Here is a 22748-nt window from a genome sequence, read left to right on the forward strand (position 1 = left end):
GAAGTGGATCTGGCTCAGAGCTGGGGAGAGTTCTGAGCAACTTCTTACAGAAGCCATCTTTACAGCTCCTTCCCCCTTACCAGAAAAGGCTGTCATGTCAAACTGACACTCTACTCTTTCACTTTCTCAAATGACTCTGGTGTTGACTTTGTGAGATCAAAATGGAAGACAAAATACTGCAACTCAATCGCTTAATGAAGAATAGAAGCAAATGAAAGTACGTATACACTCGGCCACAACAACTTTCATGACAAAGTACTTGTCACGGTGTGGCAATTCCCATCTACTCAAAGCATTATATCATTGCAAGAAACTAAGAGCTCAGACTAACAAAGTCACAGGACCTCAAGTGATGGAAGGGATCTCAAAATATCATTTAGTCCAACTCCCCTGCCAGAGAAGGACCTCTTAGAGTAGGTCACACAGGAACTCATCCAGGTGAGTTTTGAATGTCCCTAGAGAAGGAGACTCAACAACCTATCTGGGCAGCCTGTACCAATGCTCTGTCACCCTCACAGTCCTTAGATCTCAGAGCATTTTTCATGGAAGCTATGCCCTGCAATCAAACTCAAAATACATCATCATCCTACTAGCAAGGAAAAAGCACCTTCTTTCTCCATCATGTGGACAAATATTGCCAAACCAGTACCTGAACATTTTTTTTCTTAAGACTGGAAAAGTACACTGGCAGCTTTCAGAAGCTACTGTCCCTTGTGTGCAGAACTGAGGGCAATGTGAAGGTTCTCAGAAACAGGCAAGCTTTTAAACCAAGCCAAGTAACAGTTACTAGAACTCTTTTTAAAAGCCTTATAAGTTCCTAGGAATATTAGAACATCATTGTCTTTTAAAAAAATTAATTTAATTAGCTGAGCAATTTCAGGAAAAAGAGCATCACAGTCAAAGTATCACTGGAGTTGTCCAACTCCAGCTGCGTTTTGAAGAAGTCTTTGATTCAAATTCTTATAGAAATTTCAAGTTTAACTCTACAATTCCCCCCCTCCTATGTTGGATTTACAGAGAGTTATAAAGCTTCTATTTTAAACATTACTAACAAATCTTATTGCTTAAGTATGTGCTAAAATAGTACAGTTTCCCCCAGCTTCAAGTAAACACCTGAACAGCAGCAGAAGAAAATTTCACCTATTCTGCTATCTTTATTGCAATACATAACCACTTCCTTTAATTCATCTGATTTTTAAATACTTTCAGGAACATTTGCAAGTAGTGCAAATCAAGTCAGAAGAAACAGGAAGGATTCAGAACATGTCAGCAGGTTTTGAGCACAGTGGGCTTTTCAAAGGCTTTCCCTGGAAAGTTTTAGTAATTTTTCTAAGAAAAAAAAATATTATCAGTTGATCAGCAAATAATACTACTATTAAGAAATAATTACTACTTTCACATCTCTGGGCACCACCTCTACTATACAAAGAGGAAACTGTGGGTTTTCATTACGCATACATTTCTTACACATTTTTTTTCTCCTTTTTGGAAGGCTGCAAAGCACAAACACATTATGAGACCCTTCAGTTCACAAGCAGCACCTTCTGTCTCTAATTTGGACAACCAGTTAAAAACACAGCACTTGCTTTTGAATCTAATTCAGTAGACGTAAAAACCAGTCTGCTATAGAGTTGGAAAGTCTGCTACCAGCCAGAGGAGTAAAGGAGACAGCTTAGTCCTGGAAAATGTTCACTGGAGGGTACAGGGTAAGGAAACCTGAGGACTTAAGTCTCACTAGCATTCAGATGGTTGATTGCTCTCTCTCAAAGACAAGACAATCTTACCATTTTAACTGCAGTAATGGCTTATAAAAAACATAATAGATACTACCCATAAGTTTCTTTGCATTCAGCATGCTTCACTCCTAGGCTGACATTGACCTACCTTCATGCAGTTGACAGCAATCCAGTGCTATATTGTATCAAGAAGCCCTACTACTAGCTAAGTGCAGTTCCTTGACTGTATCTACACTCTTAAGACAGTATTTGTCCTTCCGTAAGTGTCAGTCAAAGCGCTCTAAATAAAGTCTGAATATTTGTGGCAGACAACCCATCCAAATCCATAATCTAGTATTTACTTATATGCTCCTACTACCAGAACAGAATATTACTAGAGCAGTCTACTACTCAGGTGGTATTTGCAGCCTGGTTTTATTTCCAATAGTTTACTTTGTCAGAGAATACACTACTATTTTTCTGTCTGATGACTTCATTCAGCCCTCAGATAATCACAAGACAGTATGAGTAACCAGACACATCTACAATGTAAAGATTATGCCAGGAAAGTAACTTACTGTTACAGCTTCTGTGTAAGACAAGTATTTAGAGGCTTATCTTGTTGGAACAATAGAGAAGACTTGCTCAAATTTGGGAAAACAAGTAAACTGAAGTAAAATAATAAAATAAAAAAGCAGGTATTACCAACTGACATTGGGGCACTTCTGCAAAACCAAAGCTAAGATATACAAGCACATCTGAAATCTATAAGCCACTCTTGTAACACCTACTGTAACACTCTTGTAACCCTACTAAGCAATCAGAACAAAATTAAAATCTAACACCAGATCCAGAAAAAAAGAACAAGACTGAAGCAAGCAGAGAACCAAATTCCTTTGACTGCAGAAACAGCTTATAGATTTGTAGGAAGTTTAATTAGTACACAGAGAGATCAAAATGACAGAACAAATTAATAAACCAGATATTTTTCACTCATTTACAAAGCAATTACTACTTTGACAGCCAGACTTCTAGTTTAGCTCAAGCACAGAAGCAAAATCAGCTTACAGTCTGAACACGTAAGAGGCTCCATGCTTAACTCATACAATTTCTGCTTTATTGCACGGGTGTAGTTTCTCTACTATAGGTATCTTATCTCACTTAAAGCAGAAGCATTTAAAGTAACTGTCAAGGACACTTTGACCTCAGCAATGGAGCCTCCTCATGCTGAAACAAGAGAGAAAAAAAAAAAATCACCTTAAAGTAGAGAGACTCAGGATTTTAGAGCTAGGAGCACAGAAGCAAGATCAGAACTCAAAACCACAGTACACATTACATCAGCTGAAAAAAAGCACAGCTATTCCAGGGGTGTGCAGTCTCTTCCATCCCAGACTGATAAGTACAAGGGTATTTTAAATAAAAGGCAGGTAACAGACTTGCCAGATACTTTCATGATAGAACAGAAGTAGAAATACTCAATCTGTGTCTGTTAACAGTGTAAGTTACAAAAGGTAAGCATCTAGAGAACAGCAACAGACTACACTGAAGAATGTGAAGATCCAGAGGAAGGAAAGGATACTTACAGCATACTTCCACTACTTCCAAGCAAGAGCATACTTTTGAGAAGGATGACTGCTACGGTTGCTTCATTGTAACTTTGTCCCCTGGTTGTAGCAATGCAGTGAGTCAAACTGCTGCATCTTTGGCAGGTAATTAACCCAGTGCACAATTACTAGCACCATCATTATTTACCAAAGAACTCTAGCTTAAGCTCATTGTCAGACATTTGTCTTGTCCTAAGCTATTTAAAACATTTAAGAGAGCTACATAAAAGAAACTAGCTTAAATTGAATGATTCCTACATAAACCAAGAAAAAAATGCATTATGAAGGTTGGCATATTTTTGTACAGTCCTCATGCAGGAAAGAAGCATGCAGCACAAAGCTCACATAAAACCTATGCAGCAAAAAGATACAAGCTATCACCTCCTCACACTCCCAAGGCCTCAAACACTTAGAAAAGGAGTGGTCCAAATTAATCTTCCAAACTGTCACAATCGTGTCTCATTTTCATTTAGGCTAAAACAAGTTATTGGCTTCAGGCTAAGATTTTTCACCTAAAATTCATAGAATGGTAGGGGTTGGAAGGGACCTTTAGAGATCATCTAGTCCAACACCCCTGCAGAAGCAGGTCAACCTAGATCAGGTTGCATAGGAACATGTCCAGGTGGGTCTTGAAGACCTCCAAGGAAGGAGACTCCATAACCCTTCTGCGCAGCCTGTGCCAGGGCTCCCTCACCTGAACAGTCAAATAGTTTTTTCTTATGTTTAAGTGGAACGATTTGTGTTCCAGCTTCATCCCATTACCCCTTGTCCTGTTGCTAGCTACAATAGAAAAAAAGGTATGTCCCAACCTCCTGACACCCACCCTTTAGATATTTGTAAATGTCAATAAGATCTCCCCTCAGTCTCCTTTTCTCCAGACTAAACAGCCCCAGTTCCTGCAGCCTTTCCTCATATGAAAGATGTTCCATTCCCCTGATCATCTTGGTGGCCCTGTGCTGGACTCTCTCCAGAAGTTCTCTGTCCCTATTGAGTTGAACTGGACAAAGGACTCCAGATGAGGCCTCACCAGGGCAGAGTAGAGGAGGAGAAGAACCTCCCTTGACCTGCTGGCCACACTCTTCTTGATGCATCCCAGGATGCCATTGGCCTTCTTGGCCATGAGGGCACATTGCTGGGTCATATTTAGTTTATTATCAACTAGAACTCCCAGGTCTCTCTCTGCAGAGCTGCTCTCCAGCAGGTCAACCCCCAGCCTGTACTGTGCAGGGGATTGTTCCTTCCCAGATGCAGGACTCTGCACTTGTCCTTGTTGAACCTCATAGGGTTTCTCTGCCCAACTCTCAATGCAGTCGAGATCCCGCTGAATGGCAGCACAGCCTCTAGGGAATCAGCCAGTCCTCCCAGTTTACTGTCATCAGGGAACTTGCTGAGGGTACACTCTGTCCCCTCATCCAGGTCATTGATGAAGATGTTGAACAAGACTGGCCCCAGAATCGATCGCTCTTGGAACTCCACTGGCCACAGGCCTCCAACTCGATTCTGTGCCACTGATCACCACCATCTGGGCTCTGTCATTCAGTCAGCTCTTGATCCACATCACTGTCCACTCATCAGTTGACAGTGTCAAAAGCCTTGCTGAAGTCAAGGTAGATGACATCTGCTGCTCTCCCCTCATCTAGCCAGTTGGTTATGCCCTCATAGAAGGCTGTCAGGTTGGTCTAACAGTATTTCCCCTCGGTGAATCCATGTTGACTCCCCCTGATAACCATCTTCTTCTTCATATGTTTAGTGATAACATTCAGGATGAGTTGTTCCATCACCTTTCCAGGGATGGAGGTGAGGCTGACCAGTGTGCTTAAAGGATGCTACACAGGGTATGCAGGTTTATAGTTATCATACTACTTTGCTGAAAGCACCTTTATTCTCCTATCATTGGTTCTACACAGTCAAACATTCCTTCAATCACTTCAACTCAGCATCACAATTAACCAGAAGAGAATTCACTGTGCAGGTACTTGTAACTATTTTGGTACTTAAGCCACAGGATACCTTGCAGAAGAGAAGAACAAAACTGAACATGTTTTTATGAACTATGCCATCAACAGTTCTAACCTGTGATTACTCATTGATAAAACAAACTACCTACATTAACCACAGAATGCTATTCTGACAGAATTCAATTCACTTAGGGCTTCATTACTACCAAGTTTTCTTAAAACTAATAATAGTGGCTTATACTGCTGCTTTTAGAAAGACATTCACAGAAAAGAACTGTGAAGGCTAGCTCTATGTGTTCAGCAGCCTTTCATTAGCAATCTTCTGGACATATGTTCATAGACTTCATAGGACAAGACTCAGGATGATGGATGTGGATAAAACACTGACAAAATACTTTACCAGAAGTACACCCAGAAAGCATAATTCATTATCAATAACTTTACCAATAATTTTGATTGCTATGGTATCCAAACCATTCACAGATACACTTCTTTCACTCTCACAGCTTTACAGAAGGACACAAGTATGTGGGTACAGATTGACCCAAATCAAGTTTAACTTCTATTACTCAAAACTCATAAGCCATCATTTTTTCTAGAATGCATAGCTTTCACATGGAATCTTTCCCATTTCAGGTCATAGACAGACGCATTTTACATCCAGTGTAAACACAAGGAAGTGGACTAGTAAGCAGCAAGAAACTAATTGCTCCTATCTAAAGAGGATTACTTAATAGGATTTGACCACAGCCCAACAATAAGAACTAGCCTATCTTCCTGTAAGTCAGTACTTAAGTAGCTTTAGCCATTATGAACTTTTCTGCATTTCCTTATTGCTTTCCTTTACAACAGCATGTTTACCTCTACCTGGAAAGTAAGCAGGTCTGACAAAACCTTCATGCTTCAAGCACACAGTAGGCAGCAAGGTCCCACAGGACTTGCTTTTTTTTTTAATGTCCTCTGAAGTTTTCAGACCTTCACTGCAATTTGAAGACAATCTGATGAAAGCCTCCAGCTTCATTAGTGAAAAACTGGTTAGGTTTTGCTAACAAACTAAAACTTGTCCATCAACCACATCAAGATTACAAAAAGGTGATATAGCCTGAAGCTATGCTGCTGAAAGAACTATATTTCTGTGTTAACATGACTCAAGCAAGGCTTCCAGCTAGGCAGTAACTTCTAGCTGTTCTTGATGACAGAAGAACATAGGTGGAGTACCTGTTAATATACCTACAGAGAAAGTGACATGATGCTTTCTAGAAAAAAAAAGTCCCATCTAAACAATTAAGTGAAGACTTTAGGTGCTGAAATGAATTTCATCAACAGCTGATAACCCATAACATTGTTACCTGACAAGTTTTACTTCAACAGATTAAGAGAACAAATGCAGTCTTTGTGGCTGTATATTCTAGATTAATAAATTTACTGTCATCAGTTGAAGGATAAAGTAACACGAAAATTTGATTAAACTTTTTAAACAGTTTTAAATTAAGCTCAACCTCTATCTGAAAGATATGCTTCCTATGTTTACTATAGATCTTACTTGGAAATTAAGCTTCTTTAAGTTTTAAGTTTATGCTTGAATTTCTTAGGCAATGGGATGAACTATTTTTCTCATACAGCTGGAACTAAGAAAAATGGCTGTTCCAATGGTTGTTACATGATAGTTGCTCAGTGTGAATACATACTTAGCACATGAATGCATGTGCTGGTCACTGTCTGGAAAAAGAGACACAAATGATCACTGTGACTATAAAATGAATAAAAGTTTCAGACTTGGATTGGGTGATTGAGATGATCCTGTAAAACAGACTATACAAAACCTGCTACTTCTAGAAAAAAAACAGACCAACATCAGTCAATGAAAAGGAATTGAAAAACAATGTGACAGCATAGGGAGGTGACTAAATGAAAGTTTTTTTCTATTTATCCTAGAAAAACGCCATTAAAACCTCACCAGTTACCCTACAACTGAAGTCCTCAATTTGGATGAAGTATGCTGAAATTTCAAAGAGCATAATGGTAGCACAATGCACATGATGGCTTCTAATTTAGAAGAGTATCTTAACTTTTGAGTGTCTTGCCCTGTGGTCATCTCTTGCCTTCCAAGCTCCTGTTGACACTCAAGTGTCTGCAGGTCTTCACATGCCTTTAAGAGACATGCCAATTAGTAGCAACAGATCCCTATGAAGTTTAGGAAAGTTATTTCAGGCTTTGTTAATGTACTGAGCATTCCAAATAGAGACAACAGTCTAAGTCAGGATAGATCACTAAGGTAAACTACTTAAAGTAAAATACAGCAAATTCTGAAGCCAAGTATACAACCGCCACACCACAACACCTTATCTAGCTACACAGAGTCCCATATCTATTTAAACATACTACCTATTTTAAGAATGTTTGCCACAGTCACTACTCGTACAACTCTATTCAACAGCATCTCAACTACTATTCAGAATTTTTTAAATTTGAGACCACACATGCAACTTGAATACACAGTCATAGCATGAGTTCTACCATGTGTTGCTTAAAAGTGAACTGCTGTGTCTTAGAACACAGAGGGATGGAATTGGTCACTGTGTATCCTTTGTTTCATGCAATTCATATTACTGTTCCTTATGGGAGTGGTCAAGGTAAATGGCTTAATCAACAAAACATTATCTTAATTCTGCCAGTAAGACATCCTATACCACTACTTTCTTAAAGGGGCCAGGGAGTCTGGAAGAAAAGAGGGGAAAGCAGAAGTTTAAACAGATTTTATTTCACCAGAAATAATCACATCTACCCACATTTCTTCATCCTGTTTTCTTCCAGAAGGTCATGAAGTAGTTTGAAGAGTCACATGGCTAGGAAGCAAAAAGGTTGTGAACAGTAACTCAACTCTTTGATATAGGAGGGAGTTTCCTTCTGCTATAGCCAAGAATCACAAGGTTGTCAGGAAGTTCCTTATTGAAGGGAATGTTCCAATAGTTATTCTAACACTCTGCTCTAGCATTTTGCTTGCAACAGCAGTTGACAAGAAAAAAAAAGTCTAAACATGCAAAAACAAAACAAAAACCCACAGAAGAATGTCATATAAGCAAATACATAAAGCTTAATATGATCAAATCACTTACCTTTAAATTTTGACCGAATGTTTGCTAGTTCTTTATTTATCCTCTTTATCTCTGCTTCTTTACTTTTGCCTGAAATTTAAAAAAAACAACAAAAACATGTATCAGTATACAGTGCTTTGGACAGCCCTCTGCCATCCTAAGCTTCTTTCAACACAACCATGCTGTTGAACATTGAAACATCAAGAGGAATTATTATCTAGACCTAATAACAGAGAAAGAGTAAAGGCAAACATCACAGAAGTAACTACAGCATCACTTTAGAAGGGAATTTGAGAAGCTAAAAAGACCTCCCTGGTTCAAGAAGCTTTGCAGACTTCAGATGGTATCGGTTGCATACGATTAATCTGACATGCCTTTATTTCTAACTTGCACAAACACTTCAGTTCTTTGTTCCTTACACCAAGAGAAAACTGAATTTTATTTCTAATTTGATTATTGGGTTGATAGGGCTCTGAAGGGAAGTCTCCTAAGCACAATCTTATAAACAAACATCTTGTGTTATTTCTCACCTTAAGGAAAAGCCAATCTACTGTTTCTCTATTGAATGATCATTCAGTTTAACAGCTTTAAAAACTGAAGAGGAAAAGCCGTAAACTTACGAACAGCCAAAAGACCTCAGACATGATACGTCTTTCAGTCACTTGAAAAAAACTGAAGTGTTTAAAATTCACATTTCATTAGGTGACTTTACCACCTTAGGCTTTTCAGTGCAGTTTATATTTCATATCAACATTTGCTTCCAAGAATAGATACTAGGATTCTAGTTAGATATTTTAAGAAATAAGCCACAGTTTAAATTCTGATAATTGAAGCTTATTCAAGTAATCCTTGTGTTGTCCAAACCAAAGCAGCTTATTACGCTTTCACATATTAGTTTTTGATGGTTGAGATTCTATAGGGGTCTCAGTCCATTATCTCCTACATAAGTGAGTATGTTAGAGTAAAAGATCCAATTCCTGAATTATACATCGTTGGTTGAAGTTTGAGGGAAGCAAACTTCATTGGAACAGGCTGCCAAGGGAGGTGGCAGACTCATCATCCCTGGAGATATTTAAAAGCATGTAGATGAAAGCCCAGCACTAACCCTCAGCACCTCAACTAACTTTGCACGTTAGTGGTTAGACTTCATAGTCTTAAAGGTGTTTTCCAATCAAACAATTCTATGACTCTATGAAACAGAGTCCACTTCAGCAATACAGAACTGGCTATTTGGTCTTGTTGGAAAGTCAGACCAATACCTACTTAAACTTTCAAGCAGTTTCCAAAACATCAACTAGCAGCAGAAAAAAAACCTGCTTCCTTTACTCTTCATCACATATTTGGGCTACAAGGCTGTGAATAAAAGTCTCCTGTCCCTGTTTGAAAGTAGTCCAATTTTGCTAGCAGAGAGGATCAGATGCCCTGCTTTCACAACCCTCATACCACTCCAATCATGACTACAGTCATGTCAATGCAAGGAGGTTATGCGACAAGGCTTGAAGAGCAGATCAGGACCAGCACTCCCAAGCACTTCAAATCTCACCCATTTCTTCTATATAAGCAAAAGAAGAACTCACAGCATTTAAATACCCCACTACATTTGCACGTCCAAACTTCCAGTGCCACCCAATGACTGAAAAGGTGAGTGATAACAAAGACGATTTGACAGCAGGCCAAATAAAGGTGACTAAGCATCTCAAGGAAACAGGTGCCTCAGGACACATAACAGCAAAGGATTTAAAGTATAAGGGAATCCCACACAAAGAGTAAATTAATCCTTATTTTGTAATTTCTTGAATTAGATTCAAAGAAACTGAAGTTACACACTTCCAAAAGCAACTCTTGCACAATATCCAGAAAACTGGTTTACATTAATATGCCTATTACAATGGCCACAAGAGTAGAGAGACATTTCATCATACTAGCACACTGTACAAATGGGAAAAAGAGTCAGGTACAAAGTATACAGAAGCAACTACTTTGGTTTGCCTTGCTTTTTTAACAAAATACCTACAACTTGCTTAAAATGGAATTTTTCCTTTTTATAACACTATTTAAGTGCTACTGCTCAAAACAACGTAGTGCAGGGTACCCCAGTAGGCACTCCACCTGGCAAGAACTTCAATTTTCCCCATACCAAATCCCCCAACACCACTTGTGCTTACTTATACCTATTCATTGACTTACTGCTTTTAAGAAGTTAAGTGTTTTCAGAGCTCAAAAATTCTTGATACCTGTTCTGAAACATAAGTTGTAGTTGCCCTCTGTATGCACCTTGAAGACAGGAGACAGCATCACTGTTTTATTTTGACCAATTAACTTCTAGAATGGCAAGGCTAGAGAACAAAGAATATTTCTCTCAGTTTATAAGATCTCTCTGTTAGGATCACAAAGTTTAACTAGTTTTCACTACTATATCACGCAACACTGTTTTCTTCCAATATAATTTGCCAACCTAAAGCAAGCTGTTTTTAAAACAGTAACACTATTGTCTGTATAAGCAACATAAATTTTAAGGCTTGAAGTGTCTTCTACTATAGATTTTAGATTTGTCTTAAATGGATTAGATTATTTGTCTGGTACACATGGCAGAGATACTCAAGTGTTCATGTCTAAGATAACTGCCAACTTTAGGAATTCACTACTGGAATGAAGTAAGTCTTTGGCTCCTGAGTCCATGCTCCGATCAGAGGGACACACTAACATACGCCAAAAGGGTGCAAGGGAAAAAAACATCATTCCAATGTTGTAAGCTTTTTTTAAAGACTTGAAAACACTTCCCTTATTTTCAGCAATTCATCTGCTTTAGATGAAAATTTTAATTTCTAGAACTATTAACTACTTCTCACTTTCACCAAGTAAGAGCACATCTCATTAAACATTACCATAGACTCTGGAGATTTTGCATTTCATTTAGATTAATGGAGCAGAGAACATCAACAGTCTGGGATATTCCTAACCAGAGTAGACTGTTATCTCACTTTGGGAGCTAGGTCCTTGCTCTATTTCTTTAGTTTCTAAGGAAAGCACATTGCAATGTTTACTGTGATTTATTAGCAATTGTTCCCAACCAACAAGTGTGGCAATAATCACTGTTATAAACAACAGGAGGAAGGGGGAACAAGAGTAAGTATTTGTCAAACAGTGTTTTCTTAGCCCAAGGTAAAAATCAAGGTTGCCTTTTTAAAAAAATGCCATAATGTCTCAGTAAACTTTTAAAGCAGCATTATCTATCCATTATGCTCACAGATTATCAGTTACTGCTAGAAACTGTGTTCTTTGTGTCCCAAGCAAGCTCATTAAGGGAAGCTTGACTAAAATACTTCAGGAATTTGTGAAGTCAGCACCTCTGGCAGAAATGGACTGCAGCCTCAGCAATACAAAACTCAAAATCCCACCTCCTGTGGACACAGATGTAGCAGTGAGTTGACAGGAACATTCATACTAAACAGCAAATTCACAACTGAAGGCTTATTCTCTCAAAGTTAATAAAATTGAACAACATAAAAGACTGATTTAAATTATTCCTTCCATCTATTCTATTTTGAATGTAGTACATTATCTCACCTAGACCTGGTCAAATATAAAGACCTGGTGATAGTTTAACTCCATACATTGGAAATCGAGATGAATTATTAAGTCTTAAATTGTTTCCTTATTATTGATTACTATCTATATGTGCCTGAAATTGCAGTTTTAGAGTGCTGCACCACCTGCTTAACTTACAAGTTAAAACCAGGCTGAAGCATCTAAAACCAGATTTCCTCAACTCCAGCAATTCTAGTATATAGCAACCTTAATAAAACTTAATTTACTGCACACATTAGAGGATGACAAAGCAAAACAATATCTCACAGCGGTAGGCAGCTTCGGTTTGTTCTATGTACAGAAAAAAGGGGGAAAAACAAAACAAAAAAAAAAGGACAAATTTTTAACTAAATCTTTCTTCCCACTAAGCGGGTGTGTGGGGAGAGATGGGGGGGGCAGGGGATGTCAAAGAAAATATGTTTGATTAATTGAGAAGTTTTCATCACATTGCTCAGCCATGGTAACACACATTGAAGAATTTCTACATACATATTTGATTTTTATCATCAATAGAAACACTTCAGTAAATTTAAAGATGGTTATAAGAAGGAAGACAAGACCACTACTGATGACAGCCAAAGAAGTGCAGAACTAGAGGCTTACATTTCAAAGCTTGCAGAGGTAATGGCTCCACCGTACTTCCAGGCTGGTATACAGCTCCCACTTTCAAGAAATTATCAGAGCTGCATTCCACCCATGTTGGGTACAAACTGATTGGTAGGGTAGCTTTTAAGACAAAGCACAAGTCCACTATGTTCCACGTCAATTCAGGGGACATCCTTCTCATTTTCACTTATTCAGGCTTTTGCAAGTTTAGCAAGACTATGATTAAATATCCACAACAAGTTATTAAAAGAAGTGATTACAAGTCAGTAAGTTTTTTTTCTGACTATTTTGCAGAATAGAAATATACTAGAAGACTATAAACAGTTTTCTCCATGAGTACACAAGCAAAGCCATAACCAGCCACAATGTTGTCTAAGGCACTTATAAGTAATTATTTCACATTTGGCAGTTTGCCAGGCTTCAGCTTCCACTCCTGCTACCTACTGCCTTCATCAGGCAATGTAAATTTAGTCTGCAGCACACCATTCTCTAATTGCCATCTTGTTTAGCAAAGAAAGACTAGAGAATGTCAAAAGTCATCTAGCTCTTCAGAGAGTCAATTACTATTCTTAAATCTTAGTAATACGGGCCATAGTAAGAGCTTCAGAACTGCACGTATAGCACCTCTGTACCTCAGTTTTTTGGGAGTTTTGCATCACAGTCCACAGAAGAATAAGAAAATGAGGTTACAAGGGATGTTGAATGTGTTCATTTAAAGAAAACATTTGACATAGCTTAATACTTGGCAGAGGGGCTGCAGGACTAAGCAAGTGCTTCTAGGCTGGAATTGGAGGGCTGTTTGTGGCTCACAAACACTCACCTGCTCCATCAAGATTAACTTGTTGCTATACTAACTGTGGACTGCCTAAGCTAAGTCTGAGGCAACAAGCACATCCATGCTGATTAATGAGAACCACTCAAAATTGTTAGCTTTCACACAAACCATTTAAATCCCAGTATACTTCTGACCAAATCTACACATTTACTTCCCAAAGGAACAGAGAAGCACTTTTCTATAGAAGTGTTTATACAAATACTGAGCAGGCAAGTTCATGTGAGTCAAATGAAGTGATAACATTTAAACCAAAAGTTACAGAAGTGTAGATGTTCCTAGTATTCATTTGGCTCCAATCTGTGTATGGCCAGCAGCCAGTGCAACTGAGCCCACCCAATAACTCACTTATTTTTAATTTATGCACAGGTCAGAATCGTTATATTGTGTTACCTCTTGGCCTTTTTTGCCCTGTGGTCCTCTGGAGGTTCTATGATAATAGATGTGCCATTATTAGTATAAGGAGCTATAAAACATGTTGGGCAGAAGGCTCCATTAGCATAAGAAAAAGCTTGCCAACATTCAGTCATGCTTCTTGAAGGCATGTAGTATTGTCAGTTAGTATTTGTGGCACTACCATTTGTCAACAGAACATGCCTCTCTGTTCACATTCAGTTATCAAACAGGCCTTGAAGACAGGCCTACTCTAGTTCTCTGTTTAGGAGAGCAGTAATACAAACACTGTCAAGGCTAAGAGCAGCAACTCTGTAGTGGCTAAGAACATCCCCTTGGGAAGAAGACAGTTCTTACACAAAAGACAAATTCTCAATTTCAAAGATGTTTTTAAATATTTTTCTTGAGAGCGAGTTATTGTTTGACAAAAATGAGAATTTTTCATCTTTGTTATGTTTTCACTGTCCTCTAGGCTAGCAGCATGAAAGCTGACTGAAGAGTTATCAGTTTGACTGTGGTATCTCTCCCAACTACTAGCTTCTCTTAAGCAAAATCTGTTGCTATACTTTCATTATCAGTTTGATTCAAGGCTATACTTCTTAAAAGATAAAATGCCAGACTGTTCCTGAGCACTGTTTACTTCCTGGCATACACATTCCTGCTACCACCTTGTAATGCTGCAGGGTCAGATAGGGAGCTAAAAAGCAGAAAGCAGGACTGCTTCATTGAACACCTAAAGGGCAAGTAATGCAAACACACGTTAGTTGGCATAAAGCAATCAAATTACCTACTTGCCTTCCCTAATGCTAAAACACCTCACAAGCATGATGCTGAGACTGCTACAGTCTTAAACTCTGCTGTCAGGGAACTGTAAAAAACTGGTTGAAAGAAGAGGCCTAAACCAAAACAAATACTAGCATCTCTACACTAAAAATGGTGCCAACACTTACAGAAAAATATTCATGTAAGAAGTAATCAGTGCATCCATTCTTATCTTCAAAGAGCATTTTTATAGTACTTACATTTCATATAAAAAAAACACCTACTTTCACCTGCCAGCAGGATGGATACTCATGTTACAGCTCTAGAGTACAGATTAGCCATTTGCTACACATACGATTAGCTTCATAAATTAAAACACCAAATTCAGACCCCTCCACCTCTCCCTAATCTCTCAGTAGGTTTATTTAGCACAGCAGGAAAGGGGGACAAAAGTGAGGCAGGTTACACAGCAATGCATTAGAGCAGTCTGCTGTATGCTAGCCCTCTCATTTTGCAGGTTTTGTCTAAATTCCTTCATTTGACTAAACTATTTAGAGTACAATAGAGGTGCAAGTTCCAAGTCCACTAGAGTATGTCTAAAAGAGGATGCTGGTGCTATTGTTCACAAACTCACTGTACAACTAATCCAAAGGGACTGCTTTAAAGTACTGCACCTTCCAAGATGTTTCTGTGGCTTCAGCTTTGTTCAGAAATTGACCAGTTCAAGACTACAGAAGAAGCTGCTTTTTGCCTAATGATGTATTAACATCCTTTTATCAAGGAGACCGGCAGTGTATGCTGTCCTTTCGCAAGATACGTTTGATTAGAGGAAAGAAGCGCCTTTCCATTGAGGATTGCACTTGTACAAAAGCAGTTGGAAGACTGTCATGTCTTAGGATATCCTGTTGTGATTAGATATCCATTACTAGACACAAAGAGATCAGTGACCTACTGATCACATTTAAGAACTCTGCAGAATACATTTTCTAATATTTTGTACAGTGAGTGAATTACTATCCACATAAATTACTTTTCTCTAGTATGCTGCTAGAGATTTGCCCCTATAACACTACTTCTCATGAAACAGCAGGGAGTTGGAGCTTTACTGTAATCCAGTAATCCATTAACTCCTTGTCCTCATAAGGGAAGGGAAATAAATGCAGGAGAGCATGCAGTGGCTTCCAAACCCTATCATAATTCAGATACTCTAACTGCAGAAATTTAATACAAGTTTAATAATTTTAGGTGCCTATCATCAACCATATTTCTAACTATGCACCATAAAATATGAAAGCCACTACAGTCAAACTGTGAAAGAGTTTGAAGCATAACTAAGAAATAGGGTTTGGTTTAAGACCAGATCTTTCCCCAGCTTACTGGAAGCTCACATTCCAGTGACTTTATGATATACAGAACATCTATTTGGCAGTTGAGTTGACAAAACAATATTGCCTCCTATCAAAAGACACATTTTATGCTAAGAAGATAGGTAAAACCAGAAGTGTGTGGCTAAGCTACTACATAAAGCAGCTCCTCCTCCTTCCCTGACTGAGCATTTTAGTAGTCATTTCCTTGAACAGTAGTCTACACTGTACAGTCACTCTTTTGAAGGGAGTGTAAGATAGTATTTACACTGATTTAGTACAAGTCACTGTGGACTTTCTTCTGCCTCAGTTCACATTCAAATAATAGAACAGTTTGAGGCTTATCCAAAGTCTCCTAGTTAAACTTCTAAGTTGCTACTTCAAGGGGCTTTAAAAAATCCTATATGAGCTCATTAGTTGATGCAGATACACAACAGCCTCTGCAATAGTCCTTAACTTCCCCTTACGAGTCCTGGTAGGCAGCCTTTATGCAAAAGATTTCGAATTCAGCACATTATATTTCATAGTGTCTCTAATGGAGAGGTTGGATGCAACATGAAAGACTCTAGCTCTTTACTACCTCTGATCTATTAATTATCACCTTTGCCTACTCTCCTCTTTTCTCAGGCAAACATGCACAATTTCAGCAAGTACAAAAAACTCCAAACAAACAAACAAACCCAAACAAAAAACCCTAGCCCCTTGGAGTTACATGAAATGATCGAAAGAAAGCTAAGACAGAGAATCCATCAGCTGAACATTAGTTTTGTTTTACACATCCTCCTCAGATTAATCTTAGTCTAGTTGTGTTTTACTTACATCACCTTCCTTCAAATATTGGTGGGTGATACAAGACTTTGTGTCTATTATAGCTGTAAGTAGCATGCTCTTAGGGCTTTTTTGGTACAGAAATTGTCAATATTAAATGAGCAGCCACAGTCTTGCAAGAGTAACAGGAAAGCAAATCAAATTTCTTCAAAAAGATAAGTACTTAAACAATACAAAAGCTGGAGAGACTTTTTACAAGGGCACATAGTGGTAGGATGAGAAGTAATGGCTTCAAACTGAAAGAGGGGAGATTTAGGTTAGGTATCAGGAAGACCACATTCTCTGTAAGAGTGGTAAGGCATTAGGACAGGTTGCCCAGAGATGATGTAGCTGCCACATCCCTGGAAGGGTTCAAGACCCAGTTGGATGAAGCTTGCAGCAACCTGGTCTAGTGGAAGGTGTCTCAGCCCATGGCAGGGGGATTGGAACTAGATGACTGTGAAGGTATCTTCCAATCCAAACCATTCTATTGTCCTATGAAATAAAGAAAAGTCACTGTGTAGACACATAACTCAAGTCCTACTCTAAAACTATACACACATCAAATAAGAACCTACATGTCAGAGAAGGAATACAGTAACTTCAGCCTACTCACTGAAAGAGATAAGCTTTAATTCCCTACGTCAGCAGTATGTGCCCAACTCAACCTGTGTTCTCATGGAGAACAAATAACTCTATACATATCCATGTGATTGTTTAATTTATATGCATACCCCTCCCACGTGCACAGGCAATGCCCTCCATTATCTACCATTCAGTTAAAAGTGTAATCATCATATGACGAATTTCACCAACTGGACTTTTTTTAATCCGCACTTGCTTATCCAGAACCTGATGCACTAGTCTCACTTCCAGTGAAGCAAAGCTACTGAAGTCAGACTTCAGGATAAAGCCTCTGGACACTCCTCATCCAGTACAAAAAAAGAACTATGCATTGACTTCTATGAGAAAATTTAGATTTGTTTAATATCTGTTGGTGTTTATCTAAGGGAAAAAGAAAATATACCCCAAGGAGAACAGAATAGTATCTTGGAACAGAATATACATAGAAACATTTGGAGAACAAACAAAAGGAATCCCTTCTCCCTGTGTCCAACTTTTGAGGTGACATTGAAGTGATTCAATGGTTATCTAAAGTAGTGAGGGAAATGAAAAACTTTCTTGTGCTCCAGGCCTGCAGCAAAAGTGACTTTGGCTTCTGTGTAGACCCACTTCATTGAACCAAGATGATATGACTTTCTGATTTTACAGTGCATAAGGAGGTTACCAGTATACACTTAATATTGTGATAGAAACTATTTCTATACTACCACCTCCAAAAGAAAGGGGAAAAAAAGCAAGCTTCCCTAGTTTTCAGGGGGAATAGCAGGTAATACTGTTGTTGCAACAGAATAGGTTGAGTGACAAAACTTAAAAGTACTTAATCACCAGATAAGCATAAAGTTATTCTCAAAAAAAAAAAAGACAGCTGATGATGTATCTGTCAGCTAGAGAGTTTATAAAGCACCATTTTACATAAGCCAAATCACTTCAGCAGCTCTGCAGTACATACACAAAAAAAGATTTAACACACCATTTAAGAACAACTATTTCCTGCAGGAGTCCATATGCTTACAACACATGTGGCTCTGCTAGGTTTTAGCTCATGAGACACTTCATTCAAGCAGTGACAAGGACTCTTCTTGACCTGAGCTGCTAAGTCTGGATGGCACTTTCACCAAGCCACAGGATTCAGAGTTTTCCAGTTCCACTACCACCACAATCTGTTTTGCAGTATGGTCACACCTTGCAATTTTTTTTCAGTGGGCCACATTAACTACATGATAATTAACTCAGCTGCATTAACCCAGTACTTCAGCTTTCAATCTATAGCCTTCTTGACTCTACTGTTGTCTACAAAAGATAATATAGCTAAAAAGCTACTTGCTGTACTGTTTCACAGCTGTTAAAAACAACCCAATTAAGCATGTTTCTAGAAAAGCCCACACATCTACTGGCAAGTTGTCAGGCATCTAAAAGGATTATTCTCTTCAAAACTTCTCTTCCTGCCATCTGTACTAGGATCTATGTGTAAAACACATGAACCTACCCAAGAAGCTGCCCCAAAACAAAATTCTGGAGATTTATCAGGAACTGTAGGATAATTAATTTTCTTATACTATGAGATTTTCCAAATTCACTTTATATTTGTATGGAAAGAATGCAATATATTTTAAGCAGAGTTTTAAAAGTCACATACAGAGTAATTTTTACATTCATAGTAATGTGGCATAGACACATTTAACATATGAATTGATAAGCTTAACAAGTAACTCAACTGCCAAAAATAAGTCTAACCAACACAGAAGTGACAATCAGCCTTTCAACAATTAAAATCAGACTGGCAGTGTGAGCTGTCTGTTCACTCACAATCAACTAGAGCTGTAAGCACAGATAATTGTTATCAAGTAAGACTTTTTTGAAAGCCTGTAATAGACTGGTAAAAATAAATAGGCAAGACAAGCAGCACTCCCAAATCAGTAATATAATAAACTTGTAAGAGAATGATGCATTTAGGGCTGCAGACATTGTAAGTACAAATGACCAAGAAAGAAGACTTGATGTAAGAAGATTAAAGTATTTCCAAAGATAGTCTAAATTTACATAAGTACCCCTGTGAAGTTTAGGTTATTTTATTACCTTGTGATCACATGCTGTACATTCATCTGAAAACAACTGGTACACAACAACTGCATTTCTAGCAACATCAATAATGTAGACTCCTTACCTGTGCAAAATCTTTCAGAAAAACAACCTAAACACACATCATGTCTCATCATTACTCATACTCTGGAAAGGCTGTAGGTGAACTAAAACCATCAGGTCCTAAAGGTACTATTACAAAGAGATAAATAAGCCCAACAAAGCCAAAGTTACCAGTGAAATTCAGAATGCCAGTAGGCATTCTGCACATTTGAGCAACTGTCAAGTATTTAATCCAACTTGAAGACTATAAAGAGAGGTTCAGAGCTGCACCTGATGTCCAGTTTCCCCTCCTATCTCAGAACTTTTTCCTAGATCTACATGCCAAAAGCTTCTGTTCACCTGAAAAGCTGTTACTTTGTATTCTTGACAAATACCTAGCTCCCCACTCTGAAGAGGGAAAATATGGAAACTAAGCCAATACAAATGCCTGCAAAGCACAGTCTCTAGAGAGTGCTCAAGTATTTTTGGGAATGTTAGTCAGCATACACCAGCCCACGATTAGCTGGCAACACTTGCAGCTCCCTTAAAGGAAAAAGATTCAAATGCCATTAGACAGCTATCTGGAAGCTGCATAAATCACCTGCTAGTTAGTGGGAATCATCAGCTCTTTCTCAGTTATTTGGAAGACATGGTTACTTTCTTCATTATGAAAATGAGAAGGATACAAAAATAATTACAATTTCCAAATAGCTGTCTAGACAGGGACGAAACATTTGAGAAATATTGATATTTATTTTAACAGTGAATGTGTTAACATTTGCTCCACAGGCAAGATACATCTTTGTCACCTGGTGCAGACTCTGAGAGCAAGAGAGGTTTACTGTCCAATCTGTTCCAGCAGAGTTCCCACACTGCCAAGCTTGTAGGGAAATAAGTAGTTAATTTGTTCTATTCTATAACCTGAAATCTTGTTATTCCACCTTTCTAAAGATTAGTTAGGAATCTAAGAGCTTGAATGTTTCTCTTGTATTCCTTTCTACTGAATTCCACTGAAAATAAGATTGAGAAAATGTGTTAGAGAGGTAAGACATAAGAGACATTGAAAAACAATTTTATACTTCTAGCTAAATGAATGAAAGCAATAACTAAAAAATAGCAGGTAGACAGAACAGCAAGTCTTAAATAGCACAACACTAGGCGAAATTATGCTATACATGCAGCTTGCACAAAATACCAGAGCACTGGAAAATTTTCAGTATACACTGAGGCCAACCGGATAAAAAGCACAAGAGCATCCATATGAACCTGAACTGATACAACATACTTTGTAATTCTTATTTTGCAGATACAAGAATGAATTCTGAAGGAATCTAAAGACCTGCAACTGTTCTGAAAGCACAATGAGACAGCTTCTGCCATAAGGAAGATTAACCACCTTGAATTTTAGAGACAAAGCCCACATTCACCTAGCTAGAAGTCCAAATCACCTGAATTTAGCTTAAGGACACTCTGCATCTAGACTGTCTCATTTTGTGCATGTTAGAAGCCATCAACATGATTTTTTCCAAGTTGGTGTGGTTACTCCCATATAAGCCTAGTTAGATCATCATGACTTGCATTTAAAAAAAAAAAAAATCTGCAAATCTCCTTTACCTGCTAAAGGGGGAACTTTACTGCCATTGCTTTTAAAGTAGCCTCAAGTAATTTACAGACGCACACAGGTGGACAAAACAGAGCTGTTTCACCACAACAACCACAGTGACCTTAGCCCTTCCCCGGGCAATTCCTGCCACATCATACACTTAGATTTCTAACTGAGATTAATATTAAACTGCTATCAGGTGCCATTCTCAGTCAAAAAGGAAAGCTGAGGACCAAGGTGTGCTCCAGTCACACACCTTCTCCTGCCACACCAGGCAGCAGCAGATTGGATCTCTGCACCGCACGATCCCAGGCGTACTCCCTCATCTTCCCTTATGAGGATGCTTACTCGCACCCTTCTTCATCCCATTTTTCATTACACAGATCCTAAGGGCCGATTCCCATCACAGCGGAACGTTAAGGCCCATCTGAGCCAAGCCTAGGCACAACCCGCAGAAGGCCTTGCTCGCAGGCGCCCTTAGAGGCCTGCTTTCCACCAGTGACGTTTTGAATTGAAAGCTGCTGCCGGACTGGGAATGAGACCAGAGCCGCCTCTCCCCGTCCACTACTGACCCACTCGCACCCCAAGTACATGCCAGTTGCGCTCCAACACCCCATAAACAACGGCGGCAGCACCAACCTCCCGGCACCCCTTTCCCGTGGAGCCGCAAGCATAACATCCAGCGCCCCTTCGCAAAGGCGAGGGGGAACGGGAGTAAAACACCCCAACCTGCCCATCCACCAAAACGCGCAAACCAAGCCAGGCCCGCAGCCAGAAGCCCTGGTCTGCGCCCCCGCTGCGCCGCCTCCCCCACCGCCCCCCGCGGTGCGTCGCCATTTCGTGAGGCAGGAGCGTTCCGACCAGCCCGCTGCGCGGGTCAAGGGGAAGAGCGGAGAATTAGAGAGGGAACTGAGGACAAGAAGCCCCAGCCCCGGGGGCAACAGCCCGTAGCAACGGCCGGCCCGGCGCAGGCCCCAACCCCATCGCGCCTCAGCCGCCACTCACAGTTCCGGATGTCGGAGATGAAGACCGCCAGACCCCGCATCCCATCGCCCTTCGATACCGCAGGCATCGTGGCGCGCGATCACGGCCGCCCAGCGACACGCCAAACCGCCACAACTACCCCCACCACCACCAACGCCGCCCGCTCTCCCCGCGGGGCTCTTCAGGCCGCTGCCACCGCCGCCTGTGCAACGCGCAGGCGCCGCGATGGCTCCCGCGCCCCCGCGGGCGGCGGCCGCGCGGCAATCTGGCGCCACCTGGCGGACGGGGGCACAGTGGGCCGCGCTGGGCCTCCCCGCCGCCGCCACAGCCACAGCCGCGGCCGCGGGCAGAGGCCCCGGCGTGGCCCCCGGCACCTTGCGCCGGCCCACGGGTATCGCCGCAGGAGCCCGGCCGTTCCTACAGGCTGGGAGGGGTGCTCGTTCGGTGGCTGAGTCCCGGAGATCGGCCATGCCTCTGCTGGGACGCGATTACCAGTCACCATCATCCGGGCAAAGAAGCCCTGGCCGGCGTGAGGCACGGCGGGCAGGCGACTCTTCGCCATGAGGGGTCGGCAGGGCGGCTTCAACCGCTGCATTCGCAGGCGAATCCACTGGATGCTCCCTGCTCAGGAACGGCCTAATCCCTTCGTCTACCACTGCCTCTAATGATCGAGAGATTTTATGATTTCTGAA

The 22748-nt window shown here is 40.0% G+C and overlaps 1 protein-coding gene across 7 annotated transcripts in view; it reads right to left on the minus strand.

Moving 5' to 3' along the window:
• AP2A2 (adaptor related protein complex 2 subunit alpha 2) overlaps positions 1 to 22253 on the minus strand; it is a 47659-nt gene extending 25406 nt beyond the window's left edge. For 5 of the 7 annotated variants that reach the window (XM_061999090.1, XM_061999095.1, XM_061999089.1 and 2 more), the window contains exons 1-2: positions 22078 to 22253; positions 8394 to 8462 (exon numbers count right to left, since the gene is read on the minus strand). In XM_061999090.1, coding sequence (XP_061855074.1) covers positions 8394 to 8462; positions 22078 to 22144 — 136 coding nt within the window. In that variant the 5' untranslated portion in view covers positions 22145 to 22253. Of the gene's footprint in view, positions 1 to 2783; positions 2831 to 3298; positions 3534 to 8393; positions 8463 to 22077 lie in introns of those variants that run through there. The other 2 variants (XM_061999092.1, XM_061999091.1) reach the window with 2 other exon arrangements.
• Positions 22254 to 22748: the final 495 nt, after the last annotated feature.

Source organism: Colius striatus, chromosome 7 (assembly GCF_028858725.1).
Source record: "Colius striatus isolate bColStr4 chromosome 7, bColStr4.1.hap1, whole genome shotgun sequence".
Taxonomy (NCBI): Eukaryota; Metazoa; Chordata; class Aves; order Coliiformes; family Coliidae; genus Colius; species Colius striatus.